Raw genomic sequence first — 16,771 nt, 5'->3', positions numbered from 1 at the left:
AGGTCGGAGCGAGACGAGACGAGGCGCGACGGGCACATTGGACGCGTCTCGTCAACAAACTGCGAGACCTCTGCTTTCTTGGACGGCTCTCACTGTTCACCGCACCCCTTTACTCTCGCTCGCCTTTGAAGGGAGACCATTGCGAGAAGCGGGCGAGGCGAAACCGCCCGGTTTCGAGTTGGACGCGGTTTGCTAAGGACGAATACAACCGGGCAAAGCGCGACTTAAGAAAGCTGCGCCCGAGTTCGAGAGCTTGCTTAGTACCGAATAGTCGATCAAACGCTAAGTAGCGTCGGCGTCGGAGCCGGGAGTCCGGGGGCAAGTCGTGGGCGTCGGTCGAGGCTTGCTCGCGTTCTCTCGTCCCGACCACGAGCTGCCCGCTCAGCCTGCACCTCGCCACGCTGCACAGCTGCACGCCATGGACGATGGCAGAGCCCGACGGCGACCCGCCGACCCGCCCCCGGCCCTCTCGTTCGTCCTTCAAGCTCCTCCCGCCGACGGCGCTCCCCTCGCCCGCCGTCCCGCATCCCCTGCTGCATCAGTGCACCTCCCGTCGCCGTCGCCCTCCCGGTCTACATCCGCCAAGCGCGCGCCCTCGAGCGCACGCCGAGCCTCGAGCGAGAACCATCGCCACGCTCCGGGCGAGACGGCGCGAGACGAGCGCGACGGCGCCAACGACGGCGACGGCGGCGACGCCGCCGAAGAGTCGCTCGCCGACTGGATGGCGCGGTACCGCGTCGGCATGGCCGGCCCGAGCGACGAGACGCCCGTCCCTCCTCCCGCCATCCGCGCCATCCTCGAGGGCCGCGACAACCTGAGCCCGTCGGCGTCGTCCGGCCGCGAGAGCCCCTTGTCGCTCGGCAGCGTCGAGTCGCCCCGCAGCTCGGTGTCGTCCCTGCCGTCCATCAACTCGCTCACGGCGGCCTCGCTCCTCGACTTCTACCGCCGCAAGGGCCACTTTCCCGCTCCGCCCGGCCCGTACGAGGAGGAGCGCCTGCGCCTCGCGCACAAGTACGGGCTCGACCAACCTGTACGCCGCAAGGCCATCGACCGCATCTGCGCCCTCGCCAAGGCCTACTTTCGCACCCAGAGCGTCGTCATCAGCCTGTGCGTCGCCCTTTCCCTTTCTCTCTCTCCCCCTCGCCTCGCGCGAGCGTTGCCCCGCGTGCAGCAGAACGCGAAAATGACTTTGTCTTGTCCGACTCGCAGCACGTTCGACGACCACCAGGTCCTCGGCGCCGAGCGCGGGTGGGGCGGTGACGAGCCCGGTCTCGACGTGCCGCCTCGGCCGCTCACGATGGAGCCCGCGTTCTGCACGCACGCCATGGCGGCGAGTTACCGCGACCCGAAGGCCGTCTTCATCGTCGGCGACGCCGACCAGGACTGGCGGTTCAAGAAGAACCCGTACACGATCGGCAACGGCGGCGGGCTCGCGTTCTACGCCGCCGCCAACGTGTCGCTGCCTGTCGCGCCCTCGTCCCGCAAGACGGTCGACGGCCTCACGCTCCCGGCGTCGCTGGCGTCCGGCGCGCTGTGCCTCATCGACCCGATACCTCGCGCGCCGTCCGACTTTGCCCCCGAGGACCGCGTCATCCTGGGCGACTTTGCCGAGATGATCTCGCGCGAGTTCCAGCTCGGCTTCGAGCAGCGCCGGCGCGAGCAGGAGGCCAAGCAGAGCGAGTTCATCGACTCGTTCTTGCGCAAGGCGCTCGTCCTCCCGAGCCAGGGCGAGGCGCTGCGCCCTCCAGAGCCGTCGGTCTCGCCCCCGTCGACCCCGACCGGCGCACCCACACCCGCCGCCGATGCTCCCTCAACGCCACCCGCCGCCTCGACCTCGAGCCCCGAAACCCTCTTCCAGCTCGCCGCCCGCCACCTCCGCATCCTCACCAACGCCGGTAGCGCCGCCATCCTCGACCTGCGCGCCCTGCGCACCTCGTCCGTGTACACGTCCCTGCACCACCCTCAGCAGCAGCACGCTCGCCACTACTTTTCCTCGTCGAGCACCAAGCCTGCGCCGAGCTCGCCGAGGCGCGACACGCTCAACCACGGCCCGGCGGGCATGCCGACGAGCGAGAGCCTCGGCAGCCACTTCTGGCGCGTCGCGGGCGAGACGTCGATGAACGGCGCGGCGCTCCCGACGAGCCCGACGAGCCCGCAGAGCCCGAGGAGCCCGTCGGGCCCGACCAGTTCGATCGGTGGACGGTCCACGACGGGCCCGTTGCCCGGTCGGGTGGCCCTCATGGGCGCCGAGGGCGACGTCGAGTGGCTGAGGGTGTTCGAGGAGGCGAGGACGAGCCGGCGGGAAGGCGCGCTCGCCCAGGCGACCGAGGAGGTGCTTCAGGCCTGTCAGGAGGTGCGTCCGCTTTCCCCTTTTCGATTCCTCGACCGAGCAACCCGCCTGACTCGGCTCACTGCTCGCAGGAGATGGCCTCAAGCCCCGAGAACTCGTTCGTCGACGCCGAGCCGTTCGCCGCCGCCAGCTTCCTCCCGCCGACACTCGCCTCGTCCTCAGCCTGCATCCCCGTGTTCGACACCGACGGCTCGCCGATCGTGCTCATCGTCCTCACGAGCGGCGAGAAATGGTTCTCGTTCGAGCCGACCGACCGCCGGTTCGCCGGGTCGGTCGGGGCCATCGTCGTCGGGTCGCTCCTGCGGCAGCGCGCGCTCGAGGCCGACATGGCCAAGCTGCGGTTCGTGAGCCACGTGAGCCACGAGCTGCGGACGCCGCTGCACGGCTGCAACTCGCAGATCGAGCTCATCCGCGAGTTTGCGTCGCCCGACGAGCTCCGCAAGCTCGCGCCCCTCCTCGACACGGCCGACGTCTGCCTCGAGTCGCTGTCGGACGTCCTCAACGACACGCTCGACTTCTCGAAGCTGTCGCAGTCGCTGTCGACGTCGCCCGAGGAGCAAGCCGAGTACCGCCGCCGCGCGTTCGTCGTCAGCGACCTCGGCGCGCTCGTCGAGGGCGTCACCAAGAGCACCTGGGTCCGAAAGCAGCGCGTCGACGCCGTCACGGCCGACCTGGCCAAGGTCGTCGAGGGCGAGAAGAACGTCGACCTCGTGCTCGAGCTCGAGGAGCGGGCCGGCGGCTGGCAAGCCATGATCGATGTCGGCGGCCTCAAGCGGGTCCTCCTCAACCTCGTCGGCAACGCGCTCAAGTTTACCGTCGCCGGCGAGGTCAAGATCTCGCTCAAGGAGGTCGGTATCCTGCCCGCACCGGCGCCGTCCACGCCCGGCGCGCTCCTCCCGCTCGAGCGGCGCCTCGTCTCGATCTCGGTCCGCGACACCGGCATCGGCATGAGCGACGACTTTATCCGCGCGAGGCGGTACCTCATCCCGTTCATCCAGGCCGACCCGTTCTCGTCCGGCGCCGGGTTGGGCCTCTCGAGTGCGTCCCTTTCCTCCTGCCTCTTCCTCTCCTCGTCCCCCTCGCCTCCTCATCCGAGTCTCTCACTGACTCAGACTCTCCTCTCGCAGTCGTCGACTCGATCGTCAAGCGCATGGGCGGCAAGCTCGACGTCGCGTCCCAGCTCGGCCTCGGCACGGCCATCACGGTCACCCTCCCCCTCGACTTCACCATCCATCACTCGAGCCCACTCGTCCCGCCCTCGCTGCCGCGCATCGTCCGCCGCAACATCTCCGAGGAGCTGTCCCGCCTGCTGCGCCCTCATCCGCACGAGCCCACGCCTCAGAGCTCGACGTCGACCTCGGCGCAAGCTGCGCCTCTCGCGCCAGGGCGTCAACGCTCGACGACGTTGTCGAGCGGCTCGGGCAACATCGCCGTGCCGGCGGGCCTCAGCAAAGCCGCGTCGCCGATCGAGGAGCTCAGCTTCGACGAGGCTGTGTCGGCCATGCACGCCTCGCTCGAGTCGCCGCACCCGTCCCCGTCATCGGCACCCGGCGACGCCAAGCGCACCAGACGCCCCTCGATGCGCCGTCTCGACGAGCCGCACCGCCAGGTCAGCGCTCGAGCGGTCGAGGACGACCTCGCGGTCGAGGCGGCCAAATTAAGCTTGAGCGGCGTCGGCGACAAGGCGCGCATCGTCACGCCGATGAAGGACCCACTTCTTCCGTCGCCGCCGCTCGAAGAACCGCCGAGCCCTGGGTTCCGCCGCAAGAAGGTCCGGGTGCTCATCGCCGGTGCGTCCTCCTCGTTCTTCTGTCTCCCTCCGACCGTCGACGAGACTGACTCGTTTACCATCGTCTCGCAGAGGACAACCCGATCGCGCGCAACATCCTCGTCAAGCTCCTCACGGGCAAGAACATCGCCTTCAGCGCCGCTGAGGACGGCCAGGAGGCGCTCGACCTTTTCCTCGCCGGCGAGGGCACGTTCACCCTGTTCCTGTGCGACGTCCAGATGCCTCGCATGGACGGCATCGAGGCGTCGACCCAGGTTCGCCGCGTCGAGGCCGAGCGCGGGTGGGAGCCGCTGCGCATCATCGCGCTCACCGGGCTCAGCAACGACGCAGAGATGCAGGCGGCGCTCGGGCAGAACGGGCCCGTCGACAAGTGGGTCGTCAAAGGCGGTCGGTCGCTGCGCATCATCCTCGAGGAGGTCGCCACGATGCAGCGGCTCCTCGACGAGGCCGAGGCGGAAGGAGCTTCGCCTCGAGTCTGATTCCCTCTCTCCCTCTCTCTCTTCTTCCTTTCTCGCCCGTCGCACATACTCTGTCGTACCCAGCATCCCCTGTGTCCTTATCGCATCGCATATCTGTCGCTCTGCCTGCAACTCGGTCGGTGGTTCTCTCCCTTTTCGACACCGCCGCGGCGGCGGCCGGCTCGAGCGAGTCCGCCTCTGTCGTGTACCGAGCCAGGGTCAGGCGTGAGAGCAAATGAGCGCCCCAGTGAGTGCAACGCAAGCCTGAGAGATCGCTCTCCTGTCGACGAGCCGCTCACTCTCGCCTCATCACTTCGAGTTGGCTCTCACCATCACTCTCGCCTCGACACCGCGAGCTGGTGCGTCGCAAAGATGCCCTCGGGCTCTGATAGCTCCAGCAGCGACCTCGAGATCATCGGCAGCAGCACCAGCCTCAGTGCGCGCCGCCTGGCCCCCACCTCGTCCAACCTCGCCTTCGCCAACCCTTCCTCCTCCACACGCGGCCCAGGTCCCGCCCCGGCAGCACGTTCCTTCGGCACCAGCCCGCAGCGCCAGTCGGCCAGCAGCGCGCAGCCTGGCAGTCGGCCGGCGCCCGACGGCGCGAGCGGCTCGAGCCCGCAGGTGGGAGCGGCGGCGCCGGCAAGGGGCAGCAGGGGCAGCACGGTGCAGCAGGATGTGAGCAAGGGCAAGGGCAAGGGCAAGTCGGTCGAGACGATCGAGATCAGCTCGTCGGACGACTCGGACGAGGAGCGTCTTCCGCTGCCGAGCACAGTGCGTCCCCCTCCCTTCCTCCCTGTTCACGAGTCTTTCCCCCCTTGACCGCGCTCTATCCGTCCCGCAGCTCTCGCAGACGCGACCACGCCTGTTGGCCAAGCCGCAGCCGCGCTTCTCGCTCCCCCACCCCTCGACCGCCCATCGCCCTCGTCCGGTTCCGCGTCGGTCTGAGCCCGCCGCACGCTCCCTCGCCACCGTCACGCTGTCATCAAGCGGCAGCGAGGGCGACGACGAGAAGTTGTCCCGGCCGGTGGCAGCCGTGTCGGCGCGGCCGACCTCGTCGCAGGGCGCGGCCGCAAGCGGCACGACGAGGCCTGAAGACGGGCTGTCCGTCGGGCTTATCGTCCCTCGAGCAGCCGTGCAGGGGCAAGACGCAGCTCGAACGCGCTCGAGCCCTGCACCGGCCACGTCCACCCCTTCTCGAGACGCCGCGCGCCCGTCGACCTCGGCGCCGGAGAAGCATGCGACCACGTCGCAAGCGCATCCCTCTCCGGTCCTGAGCCGCCTACCTGCTTCTATCCGCAAGGGCGCCTCGAGGGCCGCCTCGCGACCTGGTACGACCGTCGTCGAGCCACCTTCCACCGTCGCCTCAACCTCGGCTCCCCGCACCTCCTTCCCTTCCCCTCGGCCACGCCTTCCATCCTCGTCGCAGCCTCGCGTTCGCGCATCCCCTCTCTCGCACACGAGCGACGCAGGACCAGTCCGCGCCTCGTCCCCTCCCGCCTCGGGCCAGCACGAGCCCGCTCCGTCAGCAAACCGGCTCCCGACCGACATCCTCAGCAAGTACGGCCTCGCAACGCCCTCGACGTCGTCGGCAGTGCCTCGAGCCGCTCTAGAACCTGCACGGCGTGCTCCCGCCGTGTCCAACGCGTCCGCCGCGCGAGCGACGTCGAGCGTCGAGTCGGACGTCGAGTTCGTCCGCGTCGGCCGCCTCGCCGTGCGGGCGTCGTCGAGCAGCGACCCGCAGCCCGACCCGCAGCCCGACCTGCAGATCGCGGCGCAGCCGCAGTCGCTCGCGCACGGGCGGGTCGCTACGGTCGCTCGCGAGTCGCCGAGCGAGGCAGCGCCGCGAGCGTCGCCGGGTCCGTCGGCCAAGCCGGTCGAGCTCGTCGGCCTGTCGGCTACGCCGCGTGCAGCAGAGCGGCTGCGCTCGGCAGCTGTCGGAGCCGGAGCGTCGTCGACGAGCAGCAGTGCCGCGCAGGCCTCCTCGGCCGCAGCAGCGGCTGTCGGCGGCCCTGCACCGGGTACGGCGGCAGCGTCGGTCGGCTCGGCCGGGACGAGGACGTCGCCGACAGTAGAGGACCAGGCGCGAGGAGGCGAGCGGGAGCAGCAGGAGGAGATCGTCGAGAAGCAGGAGCCGCCGTCCGTCCCGGGCCGCGCGGGCAAGACGGCGGCGGCAGCGGCGCCGGCGGCGCCCGGTCCGGGGCGTACTTCGCTCGACGCGGTCGCGTCGCACAAGCCCGACCCCGACGATCAGCTCGGCGCGACCGACGAGCTCGCCCAGCACGCCGCCGCAGCACCCGATCAAGTCGCTGCGACGGCCCGAGCGCCTCGCGCCGCAGCTGTCGTCGCGCAGCACAAGGACCCGAGCTCTCCAGGCGCCTCGCGCCCTGCGCACGCCGGCGCCGTTCCCGTCGTTCCTGCCTCCTCGACGGCGGTCGGCTCGGCTCGACAGCCGGCGCCGGTTGGAGGGCGGGCGAGCGAGTCGCGCCCGGTCTCGCGAGCAGGCGACTCGGACTCGCACATCCGCGAGGGCATTGTCGAGGACCAGGAGGACGGCGGCGAGAAGGGCCGAGGCGCAGCTGCCCTCGGCGGTACGGTCGGCGCGCAAGGTCGGCCGGCGCCGCACGTTCTCGACAGCCCGGCCTCATCTCGCGCAACCTCGCAGTCGTCGAGCACGGCTAGCGTCGCCCCGGCCCGGCTCAACACGGCGCGCAAGTCGACGGGAGGGCTCGTCCCTGGCGCCGCCCGTTCTCGCCCGGTCGCGCGCAAGTCGATGGGCTCGCGGCAAGCAGGCCCCGTCCAAGCTCCTTCGTCGGCGACCTCGTCGACTGGGTCGGCTTCTCCGGCCCCGTCCGTCCTGTCGCGCGGCGCCGGCACCGCGAGAAAGTCGACCGGCGGGCGACCAGTACGGGCGCCTGCAGCCCCAACGCGCTCGAGCACATCGACGTCCTCGTCGTCATCTCTCTCGTCCGCATCCTCCTCGGACGCAGGCGACTCGGACTCGAGCGCGTCGGCTCCCGCCCGCGCCGGGGCCGCTCCTCCACGCCCACCCGAGCGCGCCGTCGCATCCTCGAGCCTCGCCCTCCCGGCTCCCGAGATGCCCAAGGGCTCGCTCCCGACGTCGACTGCTCGGCGTCCGGTCACGGGCCGCAAGTCAAACGGTGGACGTGCCCCAGTCGCGCCGTCCCGCAGCGCGCACTCGGCCGAGCCATCCTCTGCAGCGCTCCCGGCCAAGCGCAAAGGTCCGCCTTCACCGGCGTCGTCCACGACGAGCACCGACGCGCCGCAGAAGAAGCGTCGACGGTACGCCGACGACGAGATCGTCACCGCCGACGCCGCCAAGGAGCGCGAGCAGCTCGGCTTGAGCCGTCGCCTGCGCAAGAGTCGTTCGCGAGCCGGCGAGGTCGTCGTCGAGCAAGCCGAGCCGCTCGTTCTCGAGCCCGACACGGCGGTCGCCGTCGGGATGGGCGACCAGGGCAAGGTCGACGACATCGAGGACAAGATCGAGCAGGTGCGCCTCCTTTTCCCTCCTTTCTCGACCTTGGACGGACCGACCCTGACACCTCGCCTCCTACAGTTCAAGCGCATTGAGGCGAGCGAGCGACCCTGGAACCGCCTCATCGCCGGCCCGTCGTACAACCTCGACGCCGAGTTCGATATTACGATCCAGAACGAGGTCAACCGGCGAGAGCGGCGGTGGGCAAGGCGGCACCCGGACAAGCACCTGTTGCGCGAGAGCTACAAGACCCTGTTCGAGCTCATGATCCTCGAGGCCAACGCCAAGGAGTACTCGCCGCACCGACCCGAGCGCCGGCCCAAGATTCGTGTCCTGCCGCCGACCGGCCAGAGCGCGCACCACTGGTCGAGCCCGCCGTTCGAGTTCATCTACACGAACCGGTACGTCCCTCACTCCTCTCGTCTCCTACCCCTGCGTGTCGTCACTGACTCGAGCGCACCTGTCCGCAGCGTCATCTACTCGGACGGCATCTGCCCGGTGCAGGCGCCCGGGTGCGGGTGCAAGGGCAACTGCGGCTCATCGTCCAACAGGGCCAAGTGTGCCTGTCGCCGGCGCCAGATCGAGTCGTCGACTACCCGTCCAGGCGGCGTCGAGCGCTCGGGCCACCGCGACTTTGCCTACGACGACGGCAAGCTCGTCGACGTCGTCTTCAACCGGCTCGAGCCAATCATGTGCGTCCTCGTGCCGCCCTCTTTCTTCGGCTGGATGGCGAGAGAGGCTCACCACCTGCCCTTGCGCAGCGAGTGCAACTCGGAGTGCGGGTGCGGGCCCGAGTGCGTCAACCGGGTGCGCCCGACCTTCCTCCCTCTCCCTCTTTGCGGCCGAGACTTACCCTCGTCCTCATGGTGCGCACAGATTGTCGGGCTGCGTCCAAGCGTGAGCGTTGACATCTACCACACGGGCCAGAACGGCTGGGGTGCGTCCCCTCTCTCTCTCTCGACCGATCTTCTGCCCTGCCGAGTCAATGACCCCTCCTCTCCCTCGCACTGCTGCAGGTGTGCGGCTTGCGCCGACGTACAAGAACGAGCTCGGCGAGACGCACGTCGCTCGCGTCATCGAGCGCGGCGAGCCCCTCGCCATTTATGCCGGTGCGCTCTCGCTCTCTTTTCCCTCGTCCACATCCCGATCTTTACGACCTTTCATCCCTGCAGGCGAGCTGCTCCGCACGCCTGACGCTGTCGCCCGAGACGAGTGCGTCCACTCGCTTCGTCGACGACCGCCCGTCGCTCACCTTGCCTTTCCTCGTGCTGCAGCCTCGTCTACTCGTATTTGAATCGGACCTACATCTACGATCTCGACAGCTGGACGAGTACGTCCTTGACTGTCTCTCTCCTCGGTCCCTTTGCCCTCGTCGGCGCCGCTCATTGACGTGTCGACCTTGCCGCAGTTCCCGAGGACATCCAGGCGCTCGCTCCCCTCAACGCGCCGAGCCAGTCCGACATCGTCCAGAAGGACAGCTCACACATGTCGGCCGAACATGCGGCGCCGTCGAGCAAGGGCAAGGGCAAGAGCAAGAGCAAGAAGAAGCCGACGCCGGCGCCGGCCGAGGAGGTCGACAACACGCCCACCTTCTCGTCGCTCTACTCGATCGACGCGTTCAACGTTGGCAATGTGCGCCCCACTCTCTCTCCTTCGTCCCTCGGAGCTCTCGACTGACCCTCTTCCTCGCAGTGGACCCGGTTCGCCAATCACGTGTGCGAGGGCTTCAACGTCGCGCCGAGGCCAGTCTACGTCGACGACGGCGACGTTTCGCGGCCGCTGTGGGTCTACTTTGCCCTGCGCGACATCATGGTGCGTCCCTTGTCCCTCTCGACCCCTCCCCTTGCACGTTCCTCCTAAACGCGCTCACCTCTCTTTCTCTCTCGCGTGCCCGCCTGCAGCCCGGCGAGGAGATTAACATCTCGTACGCCGGCGAGGAGGAGCCAGACCCGTCGGCGTGGGGCTACACGCGTGCGCAATGGAGGGCGGCGGCCGACAAGTCGCGGCGCGAGGCGGACAAGGCGCACCGATGCTACTGTGCGTCCTCTCTCTCTCTCTCTCTCTCCCCCTCGACGAGACTCGTGACTGACTGTGTGCGACGCGTTGCGCAGGCGGCAAGCCGCTGTGTCGAGGGCGCATGTTCAACAACGACGAGGCCGCGTTCTGGGAGAGGGGAGACGGGCTCGCGCGCTCGTGAGGGCGGCACTTTCTCGCAGTGTGTTTACTACCTTGTTGTCTATCCTATGCAACCCGCCGCACTGTTTGCTCTCGTACTGGTCGATCAAGGATCGTTGGCGCGTGCGCAGAGCGAGCGAGCCGCCATCTCTCTGTGCGCCGTCACCGCCTCGCTTCTCGTCCCTCGCTCGCTGTGGGACCTGTGCGACTAGCTCTAGGGCACCCACACCCCTCTGTCGACCGCCCGCAAGCCTCCACACCCTCCCACGATGAGCTACTACTCGTCTGGCTACGGCCAACCCCAGCCCGCGTCGTCGTCCTCGGCGCAGCTCGACCCGAGCGTCTCGTTCTACTCGGGCGGCGGCCAGCCCTCGTTCTACTCGGAACAGCCCGCCCACGCGTCGCACGGCCCGCGCAACGACATCTCGGGCGCGATTGGCGGCGGGGCCGGGGCAGCTGGCAGCGGGGCAGGAGCAGGAGCAGGAGCCGGCGCAGCGTTCGGCGGGCAGATCGTCGTGCAGAACTGGTGGAACGCTTTCACGCCCTGGACTGGCATGGAAGGCGAGCCGCCTTTGCTTGAAGGTGCGCACCTCGTCCCCTCCCTCTCCTCGTCTCACTCGGGTCGGGCTCACCGCGAATCCTCCCCACACAGAGCTCGGCATCAACTTCGACCACATCCTGCAAAAGTCGCTCACGGTCCTCAACCCGCTGCGGACGGTCGACCCGCACATCATGGACGACGCCGACCTCGCCGGCCCGCTCGTCTTCTGCTTCGTCTTTGCGTCCTTCCTCCTCCTCGTGCGTCCCCTCCCCTGCTCTCTCGAGACTCGTTGAGAACGTGAGACTGATACCTCGTCCTTGCGCAGTCGGGCAAGCCCCAGTTCTCGTACATCTACGGCGTCGCCCTTATCGGCTCGACGGCGATGTACTGCCTTCTGAACCTCATGTCGGAGAGCGGCATCGACGCGTACCGCACGGCATCGGTCCTCGGGTACTGCATCTTGCCTCTCGTCCTCCTCAGCATGTTCTCGGTCGTCCTCAGCCTCGAGTGCGTCCCTCTCGTCCGCCTCCCCTCTGCCGTTCTCGAGCGCGAACTGACCTTTCTTTGCGTCGCGCAGCGGCATGCTCGGCTACATCTTGTCGAGCCTGAGCGTTCTGTGGTGCTCGTACTCGGCGTCGAGCATCTTCTCGTCCGTCCTACACCTGTCGCATCAGCGTTTCCTCGTCGGCTATCCGGTCGGGCTCTTGTTCGTCCTCCCCTTTCCTCCTCTCCTCTCGCTCGAGCCACAAGGGACTGACTCGGCGTCCAACGCAGATACACCGCGTTCAGCCTCTTCGTGTTCGAGGTCGAAAAGGTCAAAAAGTAGCCTCGCGACTTGCAGTTCAAAGCCACTTTTCCTCTCGAGCAATCGACGAGAGAGACAGAGAGAGCGAGAAAGATAAGACGAGGACGTGTTCCAGCCGGTACAACAACATCTCGACGCGAGAGAGAGAGAGAGACGACCCGAGAGACCAGACGAAAGAGACCCGCCGCCCTACGCGAGCCTCCTAACGCCCTCCTGCCCGCTGCGGATGTCGGCCGACGCGCCGTCTGCAACCCTCCTGCCCTCGATGCGCTTCTGCCGCTTGACCTCGGAGCTGAAAGCCTCCTTGGTGCCCTTCTTCTCGACGCGGCGCGCGGCGCGCTCGGCCTTGACGGCCGCTTTGCGCGCCTTCTTGTCGTCGGTCGCCTCGGCGCGAGGGCGCTTGATGACCTCGCGAGGGACTGCGTGCGGCGAGAAGAGTCAGTCGCCGCTCAAGAGAGAAGGCGAGAGACTAAAAGCGAGCGAGGGACGCACCGTAGTCCTCCTCGTCCTCCTCTTCCTCCTCGTCCTCCTCCATGACGGCGTCCTCCTGCTCCTCCTGCTGGCCCTTCTTGCCCCTCCTCGGCCGCGCATCGAGCACGCTGACGCCGTCGACGGTCGGGAAGCCCGTCTTGGGGTCGATCTTGATTTGGGCCGCGTGCGGGCGCCCGTTCGAGCCCGAGTTGGACCCGCCCGTGCGCCCAAAGTCGCGCAGGCGCAGCATGCGCGGGTGGTTCGACAGGTTCGAGTAGGTGCCTGCGTGCACGTGAAAGGGCGTGGTCAGTACCACGTCGAAGAAAGGGGGAGAGAGAGAGAGAGAGAAAGAGAAAGCAGGGACGCACTGAGGACGGTCTCGCAGTCCCACCGGTCGCGCCTCGCCTCCTCGAGGATGGTGACGCGTGGCACCTTCCTCGCGCCGCCCTTGTCGGCCTCCTCGTCCTGGCGCTCGACGATGGCGAGGATGCGCTCCTTCTCGCGGCGGCGCGCCGTCACCTCGGGGTCCTCGCCCTCCTCCTCGTCGCCGAGGTCGAGCCGGGCCATCTCGTGCCGCAGACGGTCGAGCCTCGACGCGTTGGCGCTCAGCGACGCGTCCTCGGCGCCGCCCGAGCCGTGCAGGGGCGCGAGCGCCGGGCGGAACTTGCCGCCGATGACCTCGTACTTGGACAAAAAGTCGTCCATGATGCGCTCGAGGTCGGCGCGGGCGGCGCCTTGCGGCTCGAGGGCCGACTCGTCGTCCGAGCCCGAGTGGTGCGAGCCGCCCCACGAGTCGTCGTCCGACTCGTCGTACAGCTTCTCGATCTGCGGGTGGTGGGCGAGGGGGCGAGAGGGTCAGGCACGTCGCACACGAGAATAGAGAGAGAAAAAGAGAGAGAGAGAGAGCGGGTGCGCACCTGGTCAAACTGCTCGTCGAGCGTCTGGAGGCCCTTGTTGCGCACCATGGCCGAGCTGCTCATCGAGAAGGCGCTCATGCCGCCGTGCGTGAGCGCCTTGCGCGCCGGGCGCTTGGTCATCGACGCCCGCAAGGCGCCGATCGTGTCGCCGCCCTCGGACGCAAAGTCGTCGTCGGTCGCGACCTCCTCGTCGTCCGACGCGAGCTCGGGGCGACCGGCGCCGCCGGCCGCCTGAAACGCCTTGACGGCGGCCCACGAACCCTCGCCCTCGCCCTCGTCGTCGCCGCCCTGCTCTGCGCCGAGCTGGAGGCCTCGCACGCCCGCCGCCGCTCCGTCGACGCCCTCGTCGTCGTCCCACTCCTGCTCGCGCGCGCTCGACACCTCGCCGCCTTCGAGGACGCCGCCCCAGAACTCGTCCTCGTCGTCGGTGCCGGTGCCGTCGTCGGCGGCGTAGGCCTCGTCGTCGAGGGCCTCGAGGACCTCGCGCACGCTCGGGTCGAGGTCGGGCTGGAGGCCGCGCGTGGGCGCCTTGGACGCCATGACGTCGGCGTAGGGGATCTCGTCGAGCGGGTGCGAGGGGAGGGCGTCGTCGGGCATCTCGAACTGGCCCTGGTCGCGCGCGTCCTGGCGGGCGAGGGCGGCCTCGCTGAGCTGGAAGCCGCCGGCGTCTGCGCGCTTGCCCTTCTGCTTGTTCTGGACGGGCGCCTCGACGAGGTAGGCGTCGCCCGAGTTGGCGGCGCCGACCGAGCGCAGGTGCTGCAGGTAGTCGTAGTCGTCGGCGTCGTCGTAGAAGATGCCGTACGCGGCGGCGTCTCCTGCGGCGAGGGCGGCATCGTCGAGGTCGTCGGCGACGGGTGCGGGGCCGCCGGCGTCGCTCGCGGCGTACGACGTGACGCCGTCGGCGTTCTTGCGCTGCGAGATCGGGGTGGGGCGAGGGTCAGCCGGGGAGGGCAAGGAGAGCGAGACAGAGAGGGGAGACGGAGACGGACCTTTTGACCCTTGTCGACGAGCTTGAGGACGCGGTCGGATGCGGTCGGGTCGTTGATGAGCGGGTCACGCTGAGAGCGATGGACGAGCTGGAAGGTCTTTGTGCCCGGGCGCTTCCACAGGGAGGGCGCCATGGTGGGTGGTAGATGAGGAGCGAGGGGAGGGGTGGCTCGAGGTGAGGCGAGCACGGGGCGGGTTGGTCGGTGGTGGAGGAGGTCGGTGGCGGGTGTGCGAGTAGGTGTGGGTGTGCAGCAGTGGCACTTGGCGGTGAGCGGGGCGAGGGAGAGGCTGTTTAAGATGAGCCATCGAGCTCGAGTCGCCTCGGGTGCGTTCAACTGATGACAACCTCGCTCTCGCTCCCAACGCTCTCAAGCGCATGCTACGCGCCTGGCTGCGCAAGCTCGTACCCGCCATGCCCCAGCCACACGACCCGGCCCGCGCAAAGCTCGTACAGCAGATCGCCAACCTCCAACACCGCCTCGCCCAACTCGACCTCGCCTCACCCTCCTCTAGCTCCACAACAGAGCCCGAGACCGACCAGGCGACCCCGCCACCCAAGCCCATCCTCACCGGCAAGCGCGCCCGCAAAGCCGCCAACCTCCACAACCGCCAACCTCTTCCTCCTTCGCTTGCCAACGCTCCAAAGCGCCACATCGCCCTCCTCTTCTCGTCCGTCCCTCTTCTTTCCTGTCCATTCTCGCCCCCAAGGCGACTACTGACACCCGCTGTCCACAGGTACGAGGGCTGGGCTCACTCGGGCCTCGCGTACCAGCCCAAGGGCGTCTACACCCCGCTCCCGACCGTCGAGGGCTGCCTCCTCGACGCCCTCGAAAAGTCGCGCCTGATCGAGCCCATCGAGGAGTCGGACGGCTTCGGGTGCGGCTTCGAGCGCTGCGGCAGGACCGACGCCGGCGTCTCGTCGTCGGCCCAGGTCGTCAACCTCTGGGTCCGCAGCGACCTCGACGACCCCATGCTCGAGCGCACCCGCAACCTCGACCCCGAATCGGTCGAGGCCAGGCGCCACGAGCGCGCGACGTCTCGCTCGCGGTCGAGGTCGCGCTCCAACTCGGCCTCGTCGTCGTTGTCCGCCCTCAGCTTCGACCTCTCGCCGCGCAAGCCCCCGTCCGACGTCGAGATACCCTACATCACGCTCATCAACCGTCACCTCCCGCCCTCGATCCGCGTCCACGCCTGGTCCCCCGTCTCGGCGTCCTTCTCGAGCCGGTTCAGCTGCATCTGGCGCCACTACAAGTACTTCTTCTCGACCTCCCCTTCCCTCCCTCTTCTCGCCACGGCCCGCCAGTTCGACTTTGGCGCCGCGTACCGCGCAGTCGGGTACCCGCCGCACGCCGCCGCCGCCGCCTCGTCGTGGCAGGACCGCCTCGGCGCCGTCGACTGGCACGGGCTCGAGCTCGACGTCGACTTGATGCGCGACGCCGTCAGCCGCCTCGTCGGCGAGCACGACTTTCGCAACTTCTGCAAGGTCGACCCGCCAAAGCAGCTCGCGATGCACGTGCGCACCGTCAACAGCGCCACGATCGACAAGGTCGACGGCGAGGGCGACGACCTGTACGTGCTCAACCTGCGCGGCGGTGCTTTCGTGCGTCCCGATCTCTCTCTCTCTCTCTCTCGTCGTCGTCCAAGACAAATCGAGACTGACCTGGACTGCCCCTTGCAGCTCTACAACCAAGTGCGCCACATCGTCGCCGTCCTGTTCCTCGTCGGCGCGCGCCTCGAGCCGCCCTCGATCGTCGACGCCCTCCTGTGGACCTCGGACCGCACCGAGGACACGATACACATGCACACGCCGCCTCCCGGCGTCGACCGCGAGGTCCTCGACCGCAAGCCGGGCTACCAGATGGCCGACGACCTGCCCCTCATCCTGTGGCAGTGCGGCTTCAACAGCTCCGAGTTCTCGTGGCGCACCGACAACGCGACTCGACCCGGTGACCTCGCGCCCGACGTCGAGCGGCAGCTCGCCTCGGCCGGCCTCGCGACCGACCACAACGGGCGCGACCGCCCGAGGGTGCGCGAGGGCGACACGTTCGCCAAGATGTTCCTCGACATGAACGAGCGCTACACCGAGTACCGCCTCAAGGCGCTCGTGCTCAAGCACCACCTCGCGAGCTTTGCGTTCCTCGCGCCCTCGCCACCTCCTCCTCCTCCCGCCGCCATCGGCGACCCGACCGCCTCGTCCTTGTCCGCCCCCTCTCCTCGCCCGCCACCCTCGTCCGCCAGCCCCTCGATCCGCCTCACCCCCCTCGGCGCCGCCCTCCACGCCCGCACCACGTCGTACACGCCCCTCCTCTTGCGCCCGCGCTCCGAGCTCCCCGAGACGCTCAACGCCCGGTGGGCCGCCGGCCGCGGCGCGCAGCGCATGCAGCGCCGCCGCGACAACCAGGACGAGAGCGACAAGGTGCGCGAGGTCAACCTGCGCATCAAGGCCGACGCGATCGAGCTTGCGAGGAGGACCGAGCAGGAGAGGCTCGAGCGCGGCGAGCGGCGCGACGAGGAGGCGGCGACGAGCGGGACGGGCGACGGGCAGGGCGAGCAGGGTGCGCAGGCGCAGCAGGCGCAGCAGGAGGGCAAGTCGTGAACGAGAGGACGATGTCTTTGGCAGAACGAGGTCGTTGTTGCAACGAGGACCTAGCGACAAAGAGGACACGTGCGCGCGCCGACGAGGAGAAGGGGTATGCTGCAAGTGCGAGAGGAGGTATGGCACAGAGAGAAAGGGTAATAAAGATCGAGGGCGAGAGGAGAGGGTGGCGAGGAGGAAGGGAGAGGG

At 68.6% G+C, this 16,771-nt stretch overlaps 5 protein-coding genes across 5 annotated transcripts; 4 read left to right on the top strand and 1 right to left on the bottom strand.

The window, feature by feature from the left end:
• Positions 1–418: 418 nt before the first annotated feature.
• On the top strand, positions 419–4,750 carry RHOBADRAFT_56088 (uncharacterized protein; the record flags this gene model as incomplete). The annotated part of the gene is made up of 5 exons (XM_018418177.1): positions 419–1,107; positions 1,210–2,353; positions 2,422–3,388; positions 3,478–4,140; positions 4,212–4,750. The coding sequence occupies 5 exons, from the start codon at positions 419–421 to the stop codon at positions 4,616–4,618; spliced, it is 3,870 nt and encodes a 1,289-aa protein (XP_018268324.1). The 3' UTR covers positions 4,619–4,750.
• A 219-nt stretch (positions 4,751–4,969) lies between these two features.
• On the top strand, positions 4,970–10,287 carry RHOBADRAFT_56087 (uncharacterized protein; the record flags this gene model as incomplete). The annotated part of the gene is made up of 14 exons (XM_018418176.1): positions 4,970–5,033; positions 5,106–5,368; positions 5,439–8,105; positions 8,172–8,491; positions 8,561–8,782; positions 8,852–8,897; positions 8,967–9,027; positions 9,107–9,199; positions 9,263–9,302; positions 9,365–9,420; positions 9,499–9,722; positions 9,783–9,902; positions 9,992–10,127; positions 10,202–10,287. The coding sequence occupies 14 exons, from the start codon at positions 4,970–4,972 to the stop codon at positions 10,285–10,287; spliced, it is 4,398 nt and encodes a 1,465-aa protein (XP_018268323.1).
• Positions 10,288–10,749: 462 nt separating this feature from the next.
• Positions 10,750–11,669, top strand: RHOBADRAFT_30282 (uncharacterized protein). The gene is made up of 5 exons (XM_018412903.1): positions 10,750–10,847; positions 10,918–11,063; positions 11,132–11,313; positions 11,384–11,512; positions 11,581–11,669. Exons 1-5 carry the CDS (start codon positions 10,820–10,822, stop codon positions 11,630–11,632), a joined length of 537 nt encoding a protein of 178 aa, XP_018268322.1. The 5' UTR covers positions 10,750–10,819; the 3' UTR covers positions 11,633–11,669.
• A 30-nt stretch (positions 11,670–11,699) lies between these two features.
• On the bottom strand, positions 11,700–14,120 carry RHOBADRAFT_56085 (uncharacterized protein; the record flags this gene model as incomplete). Its single annotated transcript, XM_018418175.1, has 5 exons — positions 11,700–12,030; positions 12,104–12,364; positions 12,451–12,907; positions 13,000–13,911; positions 13,989–14,120. The coding sequence occupies 5 exons, from the start codon at positions 14,118–14,120 to the stop codon at positions 11,801–11,803; spliced, it is 1,992 nt and encodes a 663-aa protein (XP_018268321.1). The 3' UTR covers positions 11,700–11,800.
• A 234-nt stretch (positions 14,121–14,354) lies between these two features.
• Positions 14,355–16,640, top strand: RHOBADRAFT_56084 (uncharacterized protein). Its single transcript, XM_018418174.1, has 3 exons — positions 14,355–14,655; positions 14,722–15,586; positions 15,665–16,640. The coding sequence occupies exons 1-3, from the start codon at positions 14,363–14,365 to the stop codon at positions 16,580–16,582; spliced, it is 2,076 nt and encodes a 691-aa protein (XP_018268320.1). The 5' UTR covers positions 14,355–14,362; the 3' UTR covers positions 16,583–16,640.
• Positions 16,641–16,771: the final 131 nt, after the last annotated feature.

This window comes from Rhodotorula graminis (assembly GCF_001329695.1).
Source record: "Rhodotorula graminis WP1 unplaced genomic scaffold RHOBAscaffold_16, whole genome shotgun sequence".
Lineage (NCBI taxonomy): Eukaryota > Fungi > Basidiomycota > Microbotryomycetes > Sporidiobolales > Sporidiobolaceae > Rhodotorula > Rhodotorula graminis.
Note: the sequence above shows the minus strand (reverse complement) of the source record. Positions and strands in the feature narration are given on the sequence as shown.

Coding starts and splice junctions, on each gene's coding strand:
- RHOBADRAFT_56084 (XM_018418174.1), top strand. CDS start 14,363: ATGCTACGCGCCTGGCTGCGCAAGCTCGTACCCGCCATGCCCCAGCCA. Junction 14,656..14,721: donor CACATCGCCCTCCTCTTCTC/GTCCGTCCCTCT, acceptor CGCTGTCCACAG/GTACGAGGGCTGGGCTCACT. Junction 15,587..15,664: donor ACCTGCGCGGCGGTGCTTTC/GTGCGTCCCGAT, acceptor TGCCCCTTGCAG/CTCTACAACCAAGTGCGCCA.
- RHOBADRAFT_30282 (XM_018412903.1), top strand. CDS start 10,820: ATGGAAGGCGAGCCGCCTTTGCTTGAAG. Junction 11,064..11,131: donor TTGCGTCCTTCCTCCTCCTC/GTGCGTCCCCTC, acceptor GTCCTTGCGCAG/TCGGGCAAGCCCCAGTTCTC. Junction 11,513..11,580: donor GGCTATCCGGTCGGGCTCTT/GTTCGTCCTCCC, acceptor CGTCCAACGCAG/ATACACCGCGTTCAGCCTCT.